The 17,589-nt window shown below is 44.7% G+C and overlaps 1 protein-coding gene and 1 long non-coding RNA gene across 2 annotated transcripts in view; one reads left to right on the top strand and one right to left on the bottom strand.

Annotated features, from left to right (window-relative positions):
* LOC308181784 overlaps positions 1 to 4,846 on the top strand; it is a 15,750-nt gene extending 10,904 nt beyond the window's left edge. The window contains exon 2 of the long non-coding RNA XR_013941586.1: positions 555 to 4,846. This is a non-coding gene — a long non-coding RNA (uncharacterized lncRNA). The remainder of the gene's footprint in view (positions 1 to 554) is intronic.
* KAT7 (lysine acetyltransferase 7) lies at positions 4,504 to 17,589 on the bottom strand. Its single transcript, XM_080565348.1, has 15 exons — positions 17,223 to 17,589; positions 15,748 to 15,895; positions 14,296 to 14,472; positions 13,866 to 14,105; positions 13,228 to 13,310; positions 12,893 to 12,982; positions 12,090 to 12,188; positions 11,815 to 11,925; positions 10,808 to 10,999; positions 10,390 to 10,479; positions 9,335 to 9,475; positions 8,375 to 8,468; positions 8,045 to 8,191; positions 7,041 to 7,147; positions 4,504 to 6,367 (listed from the first exon to the last, which is right to left on the bottom strand). Exons 1-15 carry the CDS (start codon positions 17,235 to 17,237, stop codon positions 6,266 to 6,268), a joined length of 1,836 nt encoding a protein of 611 aa, XP_080421474.1. The 5' UTR covers positions 17,238 to 17,589; the 3' UTR covers positions 4,504 to 6,265.

The raw sequence follows: 17,589 nt of genomic DNA, 5'->3' as shown, positions 1-17,589 counted from the left end.
TTACCACTGCTTGGCACGAGTTCATTGTGACTCTGGAGAAGGGAGTCAAGTCTTGGCCCTTTCCAGTTTAACGGCTCTCTTCTAATCCAAAATGTTTCTCTGCACAAAATTTGCAAGAGCCTTTGAGATCTATTCGCTTCCTGAGGATGTTTTCTTTCCTTTTGTTTTCTCCCTTTTTGCTGTACCTCTGCTGTCATCCCAGACTTGGGGCCGGGTGTTTCACTGTGGTGTGTGGGCAGGAGCCCAGGGGAGGGGGAAAAAGCAGACCTAATTACAGAGGATGCTCTCAAAAATAGAGTTGCTTTTCCCCTTGTCTGTGAGCTGGTGTGAGAGGTAGGTGTTCTAGTTCTTTCCATAGTTTTGGAACAACAGAAGGGCGGAGTTACTGGCAGATGGACTGTTGGCCATGGGTTTAAACTAAGCTCAGAGCTACACAGCCATCACAATAGAAACAACTGAAGTAATTTTACATATTTAGCTTCCTTTCCTTCCTGCTGTCTCTTTTCCTTTAACGTTCTTTATAAGAATATCAACCACCTATTCATTCCCTGCAGATCCTCAGCGCGGCCACAACATGACCACATCCTGCCCCAAACAATTACATCAAAAAGGAAAAGCCAGCAGAGCTGCTAGTGCTGGGCTGGGGAGAAGGAACGGCAGCAACGTACCGATTCCTGGAGATCTTGGTGAAGAAAGACAAGCCCTGTAAAATTCACTGCTTTGCTTCATCCCGTTGAAAAACCTTGTTGTGCCAACATTACAGGAGTCTGGGGAAATAAAACTGTAAGAAGAGGGGCTTTGTGGTCTACCAGCTGCAATGGTCCAGAGACTGGAGTGAAAGATGGAGGTTTTGGGATCACGTTAGCGATCTGGCTCAGAATGGTCCCTATAAACACTGCGTTGGTACAGCTGAGGGCAGCACAGTGAAGTCCAGGGTCAGGACTAAGCAGCTGGTGGCGAGGGAGCAGCGACAGTGATCCCTACAGCTGTTCCTTTTGTCTGCTTTCCACACGTCAAAAAGAGAGTTCGTGCAACAGCAAGCCCCCAAGGACTAAGGGGAAGCATGAATGGAGTACAGCCTGGCTAGACTGCGCGTTAACAACAACCGGATCTCTGAAGCACAGAGAGTGAGACGAGTAAATTAAAGTTTCATGTAAGGCAGTAGTTAATAGTCTGTTGTAAAGCCATTCCGAATTCTCATTCTGGGGGTTTTAACTGCAAAAACTTGCCTTGCCCTGGGCAGTTCAACTTGGACAGCTTCCAGGCTGGAACAGCTTTGCTTTCCTTGTCCTTTGAAGAATTTCAGAAGAAAATTTATCTATGTCCACGGAGAAAAGCATATTTCCTAGTGGCAGATTCTGAGAAAATCCCGCCTTCACTCACACTAGGCTAGAGCAGCAGTCAAAAGTGAACGTGACTGCTCCTGAGAAAGCCCAGCGCAGGGCTTGCTCTTTGTTAGGGTCACCACCTCTAAAGCCTTTATATCCATTGTCCTTCCAGAGACCGTATTCAAGGACGAGGGCGGAGGGACACTTAAGCTTTGTGTGTAGTAACTCTTCTGTTTCCCAAGGCTGAGAGAAGTTTTGGAATAATGTACAGTTTTAAAGCAGCCCTGAGACTGCTCTGATGCACGCTGAGAGGCAGAGAGCCCCAGATGGCTTCAGAAAGGGTAGACCATAATTGATCAACCCCAAAAAAGATCCATAATTTATAAGGATATACTTCTTTAAAAAGGGATATGGAAACATTAATGATGATATATACTGTTGAGGCAGTGATTAGCCTTTTTAAGTCTTAAATCAGCCTAAAGCAGAGAGGAATGGGAAAGAGAAATGAGAAGAGGATTACTGCTGTGGAAGTTTTAGGCAAGCCTGTGAAAGCACCTTATTTTGATCTTTGTCAGACCCGTGCTTCAGTTGGTCTGATCTAGATTTGACCCAGACTAGCAGTTCCTCCAATAACAGTTGGCACAAGAGCTAAGAATTCCTCTTGCTATGAAATCTTCAACTCCACGGAGAAACTTGGAGTAGTTTGGGGGGAAACTTAAATACACAAATTGTGCATTAACCAGATCGATAAACTTCTCTTCACCTCCATTTCCTAAAGCTGAACTAATTACAAGTTCAGCTAAAGAGCAGATGATAACGCCTATGCTGTTTGTCCAGGCCCAGCCTGAAATGCAGTAATTGTGTGTAGTGAAGCTTTAAGCCTGGAACAGCAGCGCATGATCTAAAGCAGAGCAGCACGGGTGAAATCAGCTGGTAAGCATATGCTTGGGTGATGCCTGCCTGCAGCTTGTGCTATCACACCTGTACCCTTAACTTGGAGACTAAAATAGAAAGTGAAGTTGTTCACTATACCAGGAAAGCCAGGACCAGCAAAACAAACAGGGCAAAAGCTGCATACTACAGGGACCGCCAGTAAAGCGGCTGCAGGATTGCTGGCATTCATGCAAAGGGGCAGAAGTCATGGAAAGTTCTCTGGGAAACAAACTCAACAGGAAACAATCCTGTTATATAAGTGCATAGACTGGCTACTACCGCACCCATAAAGCTTTCAGAGGGCTATTTCTCATTTACTGACAGCAGAGAAACGGACACCATAAAGGTTTTTTCAGCTTTGGCTCTGCTGACCTACAATTTTTTGCAGAATATACATTCCCCTCGGATACCAAGAAGTGCATTAGATTACAACCAAAAAAGACATTATATTGCTGGCCTACGGAAAAAATGATGAGTTTGATGCGAAGCACCAGGACTGAGCATTGGAAGACGTCTCTCTAATTCTTTGGGAGGGTACCTCTCTGATTTTGGGCACATAACCTAAGGTTTTCAAAAAAAAAAAAAAAAAAGCCTGTAAAGTTGCACCTGCTTCAACTGTTCACCTTTACTGGCTTTCAAAATCGTACTTGATTTACATGACTTTCAATTCACAGGCAGTTCTTGTTTCTGGGATATAGAAATGAAATAGTTTGGCTCTCAACTTCTATTTCAGTCTTGCACTGAATTTGCGTTTACGCTCGAGTTTCTTTGGGTCCATCACATCAAAGCACTCTGTGAGGTTATTAGCGTGCTAAAACTACATACATCAGCTATTTCTGGGTTAGGTCAAGGCTGAATGTAAGCGTTACTTTTTAAAAATGAAAAAAATGGAACAAGAACGCATCACCTGGAACATTTTCTGAGAGCGCTGGCTGCTTTTTGGTGGCATCAACGTTTTTAGGTGGGCTTCACGCTGCCATGACAGTGTATAACATCTGCAAGTTTGCGACTGCTATGAATAAACTGTGGGTGAAACTGTGAGCAGTTGCATGTCTCATCCTCTGGTTACCCGGAGATGTTTATGGCTATCTGTATGACTCACTACTTAATGAGTGTTTGCATTACCAAAGGATCCAGAGGTCTCAGTCAAGCACAAGACCCCATCGTGTTACGAATTGTACATGTACAGGGAGAGTCACTGCCCCAGAGAACTCGCAACATAAACAGGCCAGACAGAATAAGGGAAACAAAAGCGTAGAGGGGCTGGCTGTCACACAGCAGAGCAGCGAATAAAGCACTTATCCTCTTGTCTCTCTGCCCAGAGATCTACAAAAAAAATCACGCTGTATCCCTCTGCACTTGCAAAAATAAAAAGGGCAACTGGCGTTGTGCAAAGCTGTGCTCAAGTAAAAGCAATGCTCCCAAATGGTATTTCTTTAATGATCTTAAATTAAGGAAATGGTCTTTAAATTAAGACAGAAATAGGAAGAGCCTTGATGTGAGCTAACAAACACCATTGCTCAGGGAAATGTGTGGGGGTTTGATTATCTATTGTTCATCCATCTCAAACAGAACAAGGCTACAACCTCAATTCCTTTGTTCACAAGCTAAGAATGTGGAGTCCCAAGCTACGTTCACCATCATATCAGACTCACTCTTAACAGCACCCGAGCCTCTCTGCAGCTTACCCAGAGTCCAAAGAACTTTTTCTGCTCCTCCTTCCATTGAGTTCTGTAGAGAAGCAGACTGTCTGGAGTCAGAAATTGTATCAAAGACTCAAAATGCTCGAGCAATGCATTGAACTTCAGATGCTGTTTATTAAACATCAAGGAGTTCGCTGCCCGATGTCCTGGCATAGCACAAGAAGCAAGGAGATACGGTCATGGAAGTGGAGAAGAAAAGGCTAAAAATCTAGGGCTATCACTTCCAGGAAAAATCCTTCCTTCTTACAAGAACTTCAGGCTGACATGTGCTATCCCGGTTTCGGATGACATACTTAAGCTGCCAGCACCTGGCAACAACCTCATGGTAGCCTCCTGGGCACAATCGGCTCTCAAGTGAATATACAATACAGGCTACCTCTAAAACATCCAACTCAGAGGCTGCTACAGTCACAATCCTTAATACACCAGGCGCAAAGACAGGTTCAAAATTAGTCCCTTGCAACAGAAAGCACCAGCTTCACTTAAATGAAGATGCACAAGAGCACATCGGATAAAATAAAAATGAAAAGGCACAAACATGAGCAGAGAACATGCTTTATTGAGAAGTAGATACAAGAATAGCACATTCTACCACATCATGGGAACAGGGTTTAGCTTCTGCACAAGAACGGCCTTCTTCCCTACTCCACAAGAGATCTACCTTGTTGGATAGTTTCATGAGTATCTGGAGTTAGTTACAATACAAGAGCAAAGGGCATGAAACAGCAAAATTCAGTAATGCCCACAAAGTATACATCATGTACTGATGATCTTTTTTTTTCCTTTTCCTTTTTCTTCTTTTTTTTTTTTCTTCTTTTTGTTTTTTTAAGGGAGGCAGAGAAAGGCAGACAACCATCAGAAGGGCAACAGAGAACTTTTCCACGTAAGGATGGGTCAGTGGTTAACAGGAAACGGCTCCTACCTACCGGTACATTGCAAGTGCTTCACTTCAGTCACCATTTAATGAGAAAGCACTGGAAGTTTAAAGGAAATTGGCACTACGTGATGCTGCCATCATCTACTCCAAGACTGTGTCCCCCCACTTTTAATCCCATTGGAGCCATATAGCAAACTTGTGGCACAAGGACAGTGGTTATACTTGAAAGCCATTGTACGATAGTTTCTTCCAGTGGTGCTGATGGGACAGAGGAAGTAAAAGCTTTTTTGTTTTACAAAGACAAACAAGGATGCACTGTCAGAGAAGCAAACCATCCACGTAGCTAACTGGAGATGCCACTGATGCACAGAACGTACGCTGTAGGCAATCCAACAACTGACAATATTTGTATTTCAGAGTTTCTGTGGCTGTTTGGACAAGGCTATCAAATATCTATCTATAGTTAAGATTTTATTTCTTCAGTCTAGAGGAAAAAATCCTCTCCAGTAGGAAGAGACATATGATTCAAGGAAGACCATTCTGGGAAAATATATCTCCAGTGAAATATACTGAAAGGGGCTATTTCTGTGTAAAGGAACCCACCAACTCGAAGAGAGAAACCAGGAAAGCAGCAACGTGTAATGAAAGAGGTCTCTCCAACAGATGTGGTACTGTGGTAGCTCCAGGAGCCCGTACCAAGAGCAACTCCATGAAGCGTGTGACTGTGATGTTCTCAGACACTTAACCTTGACTCCTCTGGGGTTAACACTAACAATCACACCACTCAGTTACAAGATATGTAAGCTTCTGACTGCACAATATTAACTATGTGAAGACCTGCTATATTATACGGAAAACACTGCTGAAAGAGGTGGCGTGTTACCTTACTAAAACTATCTGATATATGGAATGGAACAGTCCATCAGGCAGGACTAGTTAAAATGCTGAAGTCAGTGTAATTGCAGCTCGTTAGAAAACCAGACTTCCCCCAAACAAGCACTATTAGACCTTGTTCAAAAGCCACAGAAGTTATCTCCGTTACTTACAAAGCAAGGAACCTGAAGGAAGAAACAACCAGATTACAGGACACAACACAACCTCATTGGAATAAGAACGTGAGGGTAAGACCAGTGACTGGACAGGTACAGTACCAGATATCAGAACTCCTTGGGCCAGTGCTGCTAGGAGCTTTGTTTGGGTCCTATACAGATCCAATCCTTGCAACCTCATTGAGGCCGAAACATAAAGTTCCTCAGAACTAGCGTCTGTGGTGTGCACAAAAGATCTGGGCCAGAACAGTACCAAGGGGAACTGATCTTTCGGGAGGGTACTGTACCAGCCAATCACAACAGCAACAGATACAACAGAGATCCCTAGGGTATTTCCTACTGCTGGGGTTCACTGGCTTCAGGAGTGACAGACAGTTAAGTTCCCTTAGGAGGGGTCCATTTCAAACAGCTGGGATCCATTATCTTATTGCTGTTGGATCTTTTTGCCTCTTTGGCTATCCATTCATCAATCAGATCCTAGGGAAGAGAGCATGAAAGGGCGGGTTAAAAACAAACAGTCCACGATGGAGAATTATCCACGGTACAGCACCAAACATCAAAGTCCAGAAATCTGCAGATGACTAGCCCACTCACTAACTGCTGAGCATGACAAAAATACCAACCCTTCCACAGTGTTCTAGAAGCACTTCCAACCACACTGATAAAACTACTTGTAGCTACAAAGTCTCAGGGAAGGGGAAAGGAATGAGAGAAACTGTTGTATATTCCGGGATGTATAAACCACTTGTCTCATTTCTAATGAGGATACAAACGTGACACATTCAGGATTCCATGAATTCAGCTCACTGCTGTCTCATACATTTGCCCAATAAAAGGTTGGCATGATGAGGAGCATGATGGGAACGCTGATCGATTGCTCCCCTAAAAGCTGCTTCCAATGAGTAATGTTATTCCATACAGAAAAAAAAGTACAGTTGATGCAGCGTGTTTCTACACTACTAAAGAATAATGCTCCGTACCCATGCTTTGTTTTATTAGTTACTGCATTTCAAAATTACGGTGCTCCCCCACTAGAATCAAAAGGCTGGGAAACCCAGCACAAAACAAACGAAACGCTGACTCCACTTCATGTGAATGTAACAGCTAAATGTAAAGAAACAAGCGCAGAAAGAGCCATCAGAAATCTTACCTGTCTTTTTAGGACCAGGTGTTTTCCCTTCCAGTACTTCAGCATCTGAAGTGCCTGCAACGTACTAACGATGTCAACAGGGTTTACAGCGGTCTCCTGGCTGATTTCTGCAAACCAGTATCAGAGGATGTTAGAATAGAAACAGACTCCACTGCAATACCCTATAATAGATAGTTTTCAACTACGAGTCTTAGGCAATGCCTTGTGAGGTGATACACACAAAATGCCTTGCAGATACTAAGGAGTGTTAACATGCAGCGTTATTGCTGCTGCCTGACTTGCACCCTTTGACCATCCTGGTTATCTGCTTGACCACTTGTCTGTGGTCATTTCAGTCTAGAGGACTGATCGATTACAAATAGCTTGAGAAAACTCAAGTTATGGATACAAGCCATGCAGAGCTGTAGAGAAACAGCCCAGCTCACCCAAAAACTGAAAGCCAACCTAGATGAAGCGCTGGGGAATAATTAGTTGAAACAGAGCGTCATAATGATTTAGTGATACTGCTTTTAGGATCCAAGTTAGTATGGTGCAACCCTCTCTAAGAAGGCATAGCAGCTTTTTCAGAACAACCTTGATATTGCTATGAAATACTGCATATTCCTAGGGACCGTTTTGAATATAAACATGCTATTAAAAGAAGTTTAAATAGTCTTAGCTTTTATCTAAAATGTTTGAAAGCCACTCGGTGTAGCCACTTTTCTTTTTAAAATTAATATTCTAATCTAGACCTGTATGAAGTTCTTTACTGAACCTTTTCCAAAAATGTTTTTAAAAGAAGAAACCAGTACATAGTTTCAAAACTCTGCAAGCTGGCTTTATTGTTAATGGCGGCAGGACTGGAAAGGAGCCATCCCCAAATACAGGAACATTCCACTGGCTGTGCTGCTACACAAACACCTGTATGCACGACCTACCCCACATTTGAGGAAAATGAGTGAACAGGACGCCCTGGTATGCTCCTGGACCGACTCACAACAAGTTTATTTAGGTTGAAAACATACCTTTTATAGAGATCTCTTTTCCTTGGAAATTATGCAGGTAACGAAGCAGAACTTCCTTCCAGTAACTACGGTAGCTGATGAGACCCAAATCAGACAGAGGACGTTCTGGAGAGCCAACTTTTTCTTCTACTTTAGAAAGCAAATAACCTGTAAAGGAAAGAAAAGTTATTTGTCCTTCCTAAACTACTTTATCCTGACTGTTACCCTCCTCAGCACAAGCAGAAATCGGGTATAATGACAACTGCTCAAAAGTCACCAGACACGTTAGATTTTTTGGTGAAACTGTCACAGCGGACAGAATGTTTCCAGAATTTCTCTCTTTATACTTACTGAAGTCAATGAGCATTTTGCCATAACCTTGCCTCATGTACTGAGGCATTGTCAGGATACAGGAAACATTGTAGTTGAGAAAAGAATTCTTCTCCTAAAACCAAGAACACAGAGAACAGATTAACAGACCTAGACCTGCACCCACAATTGGGTATATCAGAATCCCAACAGAAGGAACAAGCCTGTGCAACTGATACAATAGAGGTGAAAGGATCAACGGCAGAAAAAACCTGCCTAACAACAAGTAACGTGGTTATCCTTCAGCTACCAGCCTAGCTTAGCGTCTTACTTTATTAGCCATTGGGTGTTTAGTGCAAAATTTTAAGCTCGGGATGGCGGGGCACGGAGCTGTACCTGAGAAGGAGCCAGTAACACTCTCAGTTATTAACGCTCTCACTTGGGATTAAACAAAGAGATTGCCTATTTTTTCAGGCAGGCAACGTGACTGAGCAAACAGAGCACAGAATACAGTTCAGAAAATTGCCTGGTACACTCTAAGCTCAGCCAGTGACTTTCTTGGGGGATCTGTTTAAGTTACTTGAACTTCTCAGCTTCTCCATCTAAGAGTTTTTATTCCTCCAAGTACTTTATAAGAAAAAAACATGGCGACTAATACTTTTTTTAGATGTATTTTTCCTCTACATCTTTTTAGATTTTGTTTAAACACTACTTTTGCCTACATTTAAGCCACCATTACGCTTACAGGTGACAATAGTTTATCTGAGCTGATTTGTTTTTTGCTAGTAATGCCAAAAGATGCTACAGCAAAGCACCTTCAGTCCCCGCAGTGAACAGTATGAACTCACACGGAACAGGTTTGAAACTTTATCTCCTCCTGGAAGCAACAAATCCTGAGACTGCGAAGACTTGGAGAAGAGATGCAGTACTGATAATCTGTGTCCTAAACCTCATCCTAGTGATCTAGGATAATAAGTACACAAAGTTTTTTTCCAAACTAACCTTGGAGAAATATCCTATCAGGTGACAGCCAGTGTTGTCAGCTTCTGTCATGACATAGAACAGGAAGGGTTCAACATCATAGTACAGTGTTTTATGGTCCAAGAAAAGTTTTGCCAGCAGACACAGGTTTTGACAGTAGATCTAGAAGCAAAAGGAGAGTAGGATACACCTGTTTATTATGGCGGAACACGTCAAGCGTGGGGAAAAACAGACATACAAGGGAAATGAGAAGAAAGTTCTGAATCATCTGAGAAATAGCAGTCTAATAGAGCAGCTGGGCTGGGAAACAATTCCATTTATGATGAAACTTGGTAAGCCTAGCTTCCTAAGGGTGGGAATTTGTTTGTGATATTAATCTCTGAATGTTCAAACCATCACATCCTCGGTGAAGGGGAGCAAAGGTTGCATCTCTGCTTGCTTGTACTGTATTGTATTTATTCCAGCCTTCAAGGTCATCTGTGGTAAATACAAAAGACTCCTCCCAACTTCCAGCAATGCAAAAGTTAGCTTTTTTTTTTTTTCTTCCGTCTGAAGCCTTACAAGACTGGACGCAACTAGAAACAGGGCACAAGCACAAGGCTACTACCTAGAATCTGCAACCGCTGGTTCAGTGCATGTTCTACCTTTCAACTGAGAGTTAAGGAGGTCACCCCCGGTAACATCACGCTACTTCCCACCGTAACACAAGTTTGACCGAATATCCACAGCTAAGTAAGAGATGGGCAGGGGCAATCTACTGAGGCCATGTGCGGAATCTCCCCATTCATTTGCAGAAAGGGATCTTGACACAAATCTCCAAAAGCTACTGAGCCAGCACAACACGGACAACAGATGGAATTGCTGGTGCACAACAGCTCTGAGGAATAACCACAAAGAGAATGCAGACAAAACGACTGCCAGAATTGCAAAAATGGACAGATCAGACTGTAGTAGCCTTTCCTCCATTAGAGAGAAAGGGCCACTTGCATCCTGTTTCTCTACAGAAAAAGCAGTACTTGGCACGTTTGAAAGATGGACTCCACATTCAAGAATGGCTTATTATCGCAATTAGTTACCTTGTTCTTTTTCCCATCGACTTCAAAAACTGAAATGGAGCCTTTGCGGTAGATTTCATCACCCGGTGGATGCTTCCAAACACATTTTGCCTATGACAAGTAAACAAAATTAAGGTGACACTACTGTTTTAAGGGCAGAACAGGTTACAACAGCTACTGGATATACCAGGAAACACACAGACTTTTTAGCTATGATAAAAAAAATTAATTCCAGGTCCCTTTTCTGTTCCTCTGTAATCCCCTAAATGGGACAGAAATCAAGCCCGTACCTAGAAAAAGCAGCCTTTCCTTCTAAATGACACAATATTCTCACCTACCGAAGTGAAGAACTGAACTAACAACAGTAATAATGTTTAAGAACATCTAAATGCTCACAGCTGATTTAAAGCTCAGGAATCACATCTACCCCAACCCTTACCATGTGTCTGCGCAGTATTGTCTGGCTCTTCATGTATTTGAGACAGAATTCACACATGTAGAGACGTCCCAGGCGAGCGTACTCCTCTGGGTAGGGAGAATGATACCACGTATCCAGTTCGTAACGGCCAAAAGCAATTGTTTTAATCATATTGCTGCCTTCTGTGATCTGGCCCTGGAGCCGCAACTTCTCCTATGAATGAAATCAATGGATGGCTATTAAAAAAAGATTTTAAAAGATGTTGAGAGGAAGGGGCCCTGTTTATTTCCCTCAGGGAAATCCTTCACTTCAAGTCTTCTAAATTCAAGCAAACTCCGTCTGAGCCCTGTCCATGGGCAGTACTTACCGAGCCTTCCCTTCATCAGAAAACATCTTTAATCAGAACTTAGCAGCATGCTAACACTAGGATCCTACTCTTTCTGTTACCAAAGCAATGTAACCTACATGCAGCTTCATACTTCTTCCCCCATCTGCAGGGAGAGGGATACAGCCTAACGCCCTGCCTTCACATATCCCAGATGCAGTTGTCACCAGTAAGCATTAAAATATGTTTTAGTTCACTTCTGGAGATGTAAGGTAGCTTTGAAAAGCACCTACAGAAACAATAGAAGTATTTGAACTCCAATTCAAAGCCATTGGCTCATATCAATACGGCTTTTGTCTTTTGTTTTTAATCACTCCTTAGGTATTGTTTCAGCAGGTGAAGCTATCTGCTCTCTCACTGAAAAGAAACACCTGTTACATAGGACTGTTACTAATTACTGCTCTTGCAAGGCACTGTAGCATTCATGTCTGAAGATTTTCAGCTCCAGCTGTTCTTTCAGCAAACCCTCTGAATGACTGGCACTTCAGCGTTATCCCTAGCCTAACTTTGCTGACTTGGCTGGGCTGTAGAAGTTCTTGTAAGAAAAGCACCTACCTGCACAAGTACCACAAAACCCAGAAAACATTCACATTTCTGAACAAGTACATTTACTATGAGACATATTATGATTTAGAAGTCTCACCAGGTCCTCAGATGCCCGTGCTTGTGCTCTTCGGAAAAGCTCAAGGTCATATTCACTAGTCAGGTTTTCAAGTAGAGGTTCCCTAGTATTGCCGTAGGTTTGTCTGTGCTCCTAGAACAATAAAACAATAGGAGTTTTTGCCGCCATACTGCAACCAAGCTGTTGAATCTTGCAGCTTTATTAGCTGAGAATGCTGCAGGATGACTGTAAAAGCCAAACTCCCACTTAGTGGTCTCATTCCAGGCAGGAAGGAATCAAAGAATTGCTGCTTTTACCATGTATTTTTCTTTTTGCTCCTTGCTTAATCCTGAGTTCCTCTTCTTCCTGAGCTCTGCTACTTTCTCTTTGTACCGAAGCTGTCTCTCGGTTGGTGCCTGAAACAAAACGAAACAAAAGAGGTTGAAAGCTTCTTTAGGCTTCATCCACTTCAAACATTTTCCTGCACCTTCTCACCCTAAAGAACCTCTGCCCTGGCTTCTATTTTACCATGTTTGCTGTCTCTGAACCAAACCTGCACACGTGAGAAAGCACTTCAAGTACAACACAAATATGTAAAACAGTAAATTTTTCTTCCTTCTGTGGCCTGCATTTGTCAACGCACCTCAGTCCCACAAGACAGGGTGCATTCCTTATGTGCTGCTTAATCATGTGGAAAGCTCAAAGCTGACTCATGAAATCATCTTGACTCAAGCTCAAGTCTCGTGAACTGAGAAATGTAATTCCCTTTGGTTATATCCTCTTTGATTTAGTCAGAGGAAAATGGTAGTTTACAGTTCTGCAGAAATTCTCTTGTCATACGCATCAAAGCACACAGAAAAGATCATCCTGAGAACATTTCCAGCCTCCTTTGTAATATTACTGGCCAACGCCATTTCTCTGCTCTCACTAGCTGTTCCAGTCTCTCACTGAAGGGATAAAATAAATTTCCCTCGCTGAAACAAATTGGAGATGGCAAATGGGAGTGTCAGGACTCAGCACAAAAGCTTATCCGACAAGTGAAGAAAGGAGATCAAGTTAAAGCCTTTGTCACTGGAAACCACCAGCTGAGGTTTTTCTGCTTTTAACTGAGCAGCCTTACCTGGTGTCTGGTGGCGTGCCTGTTGTTGTCATCCTGCCGATGGGCCAGCATTCTCTCCTCAATCTGTTTATCTCGGCTCTGTGCTCGCACCTGGAAGTCAAAACTCATCTGTCAATACTGCAGCAAACTACCATCAAAGCTTTCACCTTTACCATTTCTCTGCTTATGTGAATTTTCTGAACTGCAGTTCACAGATGATTTGACACACAAACACTGCTGTCTTACAGCTAAAGACATCAGCTGGAACACACTAATACTGTTTTCTGTTCACAAATGACAAGTCTTGGCATTTTGTTCCATAAAAGCACAAGGAAGATAAAACAAGACTCAGTTACCTTGCACTCATCTGCTGAGAGATTATGATACAGTGGGCATCCTGATATGGAGAAGTGTCGCTCGTGTTTTCCAGTTAGGTGGCCTGCAAAGAATCAGAAATAAAAGCTTTTAACATATGATCATAAAGAGGTTTAAAAAGTATCACAGATGGTCAGATAATGCATACAAGCTTCTCGGGGAGATATTCAGTTTATTGCCAGTGTGGCAGGAGGAAAACATTTCATGGTTCACTGCACAAGCTTTAAGAACAACGAAAGAAAATCCTTTTCACTCTAACTGCATTTCATGCAAGCACCCAGATATATTAAACGACTGTATTCACTTGTTTATGAAAACTTGCTTTTGTCAGAGACCAGAACCCTGCCTGCAAAACTCTGCATTCTCCCCCCACACCTGTGCTCACACTCCTAACTTGCTCTTTATCCCATCATCTCCCAAACATTCCCATCGAGACAACACCTCCAGAAGAATACACCTGCTGATACGCTCCACATCCCTTCTCTATACCCACTTCTCAGTAATGTTGCTGATCCTAAGTAAGTGCATATTGTTAAGTTGTATAACTCATCTGAGGGGGACTTTGAATATCACCGCAGGAAAGCAAAAATCAACAAATTAATCCTGGAGCTGAAATTACCTAAAGAGTTACAACCAGGAGTGGGACATTTCATGTTGAAATTGTAGCTTTCATGGAAGCGGCGGCGCTTAGGGCGGTGAGACAAGTCACTTCCAGAATCCTTCATGGACATGTCCTTGGCAATGCTCTCATCATGGGATACATTTGGACTGGAGATATCAATATCAGACTCTGAGGAAGGGGCATTCCCGGTGGGGGTACGAGGTGGAGACTCATCGTGATCCGCTGCATTTTTAGTGTCTGAATAAAGATCAAGATGTTACAAATTGGTCTGAAAGAAAGCTTTCAAAAAAATACGCAAAACAACTCTGGATAACTGTCTCAAAGCCTCTCTCCTCAGGATATTATACTGTGCCCACAGAAAACGGAGTCACATACTCCTTCCAACAGCATTTTCCATACTCTCGACACCTCACTGCACCCTACGTACCTCTATCAGAGAAGTCAACCACTTGCTCAGTTTCTGATCCAGATGAACGAGTCTGCCGGAGCGGGTATTTCTTTGGAGTCACAGGAGTGGGCTGCTGTTGGCTGCGAGTTACCCTCCTCGTAGAATAGACAGGCTCTTCTGCTCCAAATGACGGTGGATTACGAACTGGGCTGGAATCTAATTTCATGGAAATACCATAATTACATCTATAATAACCACTGTAATTCAGTGAATTGCCTCACACGTGCTCTGAGGTCTGTAATACTAACATCTGACAGCTGGGTATCAACACAGACTTGTGTCCTACTACTGGATGTTAGCAAAAAGATAGGTCTCTCTTGGCTCTGTTCTTCTGAGCTTACAACTTAGACACTTGTACAAACACTGAGGAATCTGGAATTAGATCCACTTTCTCTGGATGCAATTACTTAATTAACTAGTAATTACAAAATGACTCCCATTTGCAAAGCTAATAACAGTTAGCTTAGATAAGAACTATCAGCATTTAAACAACCCTTGAGAACATCAAAGCTGCTTTTGGTGTGGAGCTATATTTGGGACCCCATTTATGGTTTTGTAAACCTATACTGCTCAGACTATAAAACTGATTATTTTGAATGAAAATATTCCTTTCATACCCTAGCAACATCACAAGCATCCCATATGCTAAAACACCTTTCCTCTCGTTTTTAAAGCCTAACCACCAGATGACTGCGCACGTCTACTTCTTACCTGCAAGAAAATCTGTCACAAAACACATTATTTGTCAAAGTGTATACACAAAGCAACAGAACAAATTTATCTACTGTCATTTCCTCCCCTTATGCCCCCATATGGCAGCTTATTAATTAACAGACAGGGAATGGCTCCACTAAAACTAAAATTGAGGAGATGGACACATTCAATGCTTCCTCTTACACTCCAGATGCCAAAGTAGAAGCATACAAAATAACTATCAATACATTAATTACAGTCTATTGCAAAGTAGCATCAGCAAGTCAGGAGGATACATCTCCCTTGCTGTACAGACAACCACCCTAACAAAACAAAACAAATAAAACACTTATCCTTAAGCACAAATCCGTCTAGCTTGTCTATGGTAACAATCTGACTAATTAGACGGAAGGTAAATCTTTACAGTTCTCAGAAAAATCAGGCAAAGCTGGCAGCAGAACGAAGGGGTTTGATTCCCACCTCCTTTAAGTAGACAGCTTTACTTTTTGAACTGAGGATACTCAGGTTTTGATTTCTACCACCAGTGGAAGTGCTACATTTCACCAACAGGCGCTTATAAAGACTGCTTTTTACCACAGTATATTAAAACCCAATGAAAAAAAAAGTTAGATTTTTTTCATTTGGGTATAAAATCCAAGCGTTTAAGCTGTAAAGGTCAGGAACGTGGAATACACCAAGCCTCCTGCCACTTCTGTGTTAAGGAAACAAATCGTTCACCTTGAGAGCTCTGACTGAGCCTGGCCGAGGAGCGGGTTACGCGGGCAGACCGCCGCGACGTGCCGTCGCTTTCAGAGCTGTCTGTGTGCTCGGGATCGGTGGAGAAATCGGAGTCTTCTGTCCCGTCTGAGCTACTGCCTGCATTCCTCTACAACACCACAGACCCAGACATTAGCACAAACGCACTGGAATTTGTATACTGTATTTTATACTATAAAGACACACAGGAGATGTTTGATGCTAAATAGGTAAAGCCACCGGCCCTGGGGGTGTTTAAGGAAAGGTTGGACGTGGCGCTTAGGGACATGGTTTAGTGGGTGACATTGGTGGTAGCGGGATGGTTGGACCAGATGATCTTGGAGGTCTTTTCCAACCTTAATGATTCCATGATTTTATGACGTATTCAAACTAAGAAATGCCAAGCGTTTTCCTCCAGGGGCAGTATTTTTGTGTAATATACAGTGATAGGCAATGCCTGATGTAGTAGCAGGTTTCTGAAAACAGATTAACTGAGAAAGCCCACAGCAGCACACGACTTTATTTGAAGTAAAAGCTAAATGAAATTTGAAGGGCGGACAGGACATGGCGCGAGCTGGCTGGTCCTGGTTCGCGCTGCCAAGCCAGCAGCACTCCCACACCAGCTGCTCCCCAAAGCAGCAGAGGAGGAAACCCAAGAGCAGCAGGTGCTGGAATAAACAGAGCCTGTGCTCCCTGGGGAAGGCAGCAGGGGACGGGCGAGGCGGCGCCACACGAGGCGGGCCGCGCACACGGCAGCGCCCGCCTCGCCTCAGGGCTCCGTGAGGGCCGCAGCCTCCCCTCAGCCCAGCCGTGGCGCGAGCGCGGCCCCCGCGCCGCTTTGTTTTGCGCCCAGCGGAGCCTCGCCGGCGCCGGCCAATCAGAACGCGCGCGGGAGGGAGCCGAGGGGAGAGTTCGCCAATGGGAATTCAGAGAGGGAAGGGGCGGGGCGGACGGGCATGACTGACGGTGGCCACCAGCCAATCAGTTCGAGCGTCGCTGCCACAAACATCCACCCCGGGGGGGCGGAGTGGGATGGGGGAAGGGAGGAACAAGGCACGCGCGGGGAGGTGACCGTTGGGGGCGTAGACGGGCAGCCGTGAATACCAATCAGCGGCCAGCCCGGCAAGACAGCCCAACCAATACGCGGCCACCTCTCCAACTGCCTACCCAATGGGAAAAGCCAGGAGGCGGACCGCGCTACAGGCGGGGGGGAAGGAATCGGTAACCGTTGGGGGCGATGAGTGACGGGCACAGCGACCAATCAGCGCCCGGCGGGCCCCTGCGGCAGCCATTCAGGGAGTGAGGGGGGCGGGCGCTGGGGGGTGAAGGCCGCTATTTTCCCCCCGGTTTTGTGCCCGTAAGAAGCAGCTGAAAGGGGGCAGGGAGCGGGGGGTCGCCGTAGCCCGGGCCGGCCGCTTCACCGCCGGTCACCTCCCCACTCCCCCGGCCGCGCTCACCTTCCTGCGCGGCATCCTCGGTGGGGGCGGGGGCAGCGAGGTTGCTTGGTCCCCGGCGCCCCCAGGCCGTGAAGCGGCGTTCGCCGCCGTGTTAGCGCCGGCGGGCTCCGTGGTGACAGCCGCGTCTCCTGTCCTCCGGCACGGCTGCTCCGGCGGCGCCAGCCCGCTCCCGCCGCCAGTCCCTGTTCCCTGCTCGGTCCCTCACGCTTCCGCCGGGACACGGTCCACACCCCCCCGTCACGTGACCCCCGAACCAGCCTCACGCCAGCGGGCGCCGCCATCTTAGATCCGGGCAGGCGGCCCGGCGGCGCCGCTGCGGGCGAAGCCGCCGGCGGCCATCTTAGTTTCGGGCGCTGCGGCGGCGGCC

This window comes from Anser brachyrhynchus, assembly GCF_964034855.1.
Source record: "Anser brachyrhynchus genome assembly, chromosome: 22".
Taxonomy (NCBI): Eukaryota; Metazoa; Chordata; class Aves; order Anseriformes; family Anatidae; genus Anser; species Anser brachyrhynchus.
Note: the sequence above shows the minus strand (reverse complement) of the source record. Positions and strands in the feature narration are given on the sequence as shown.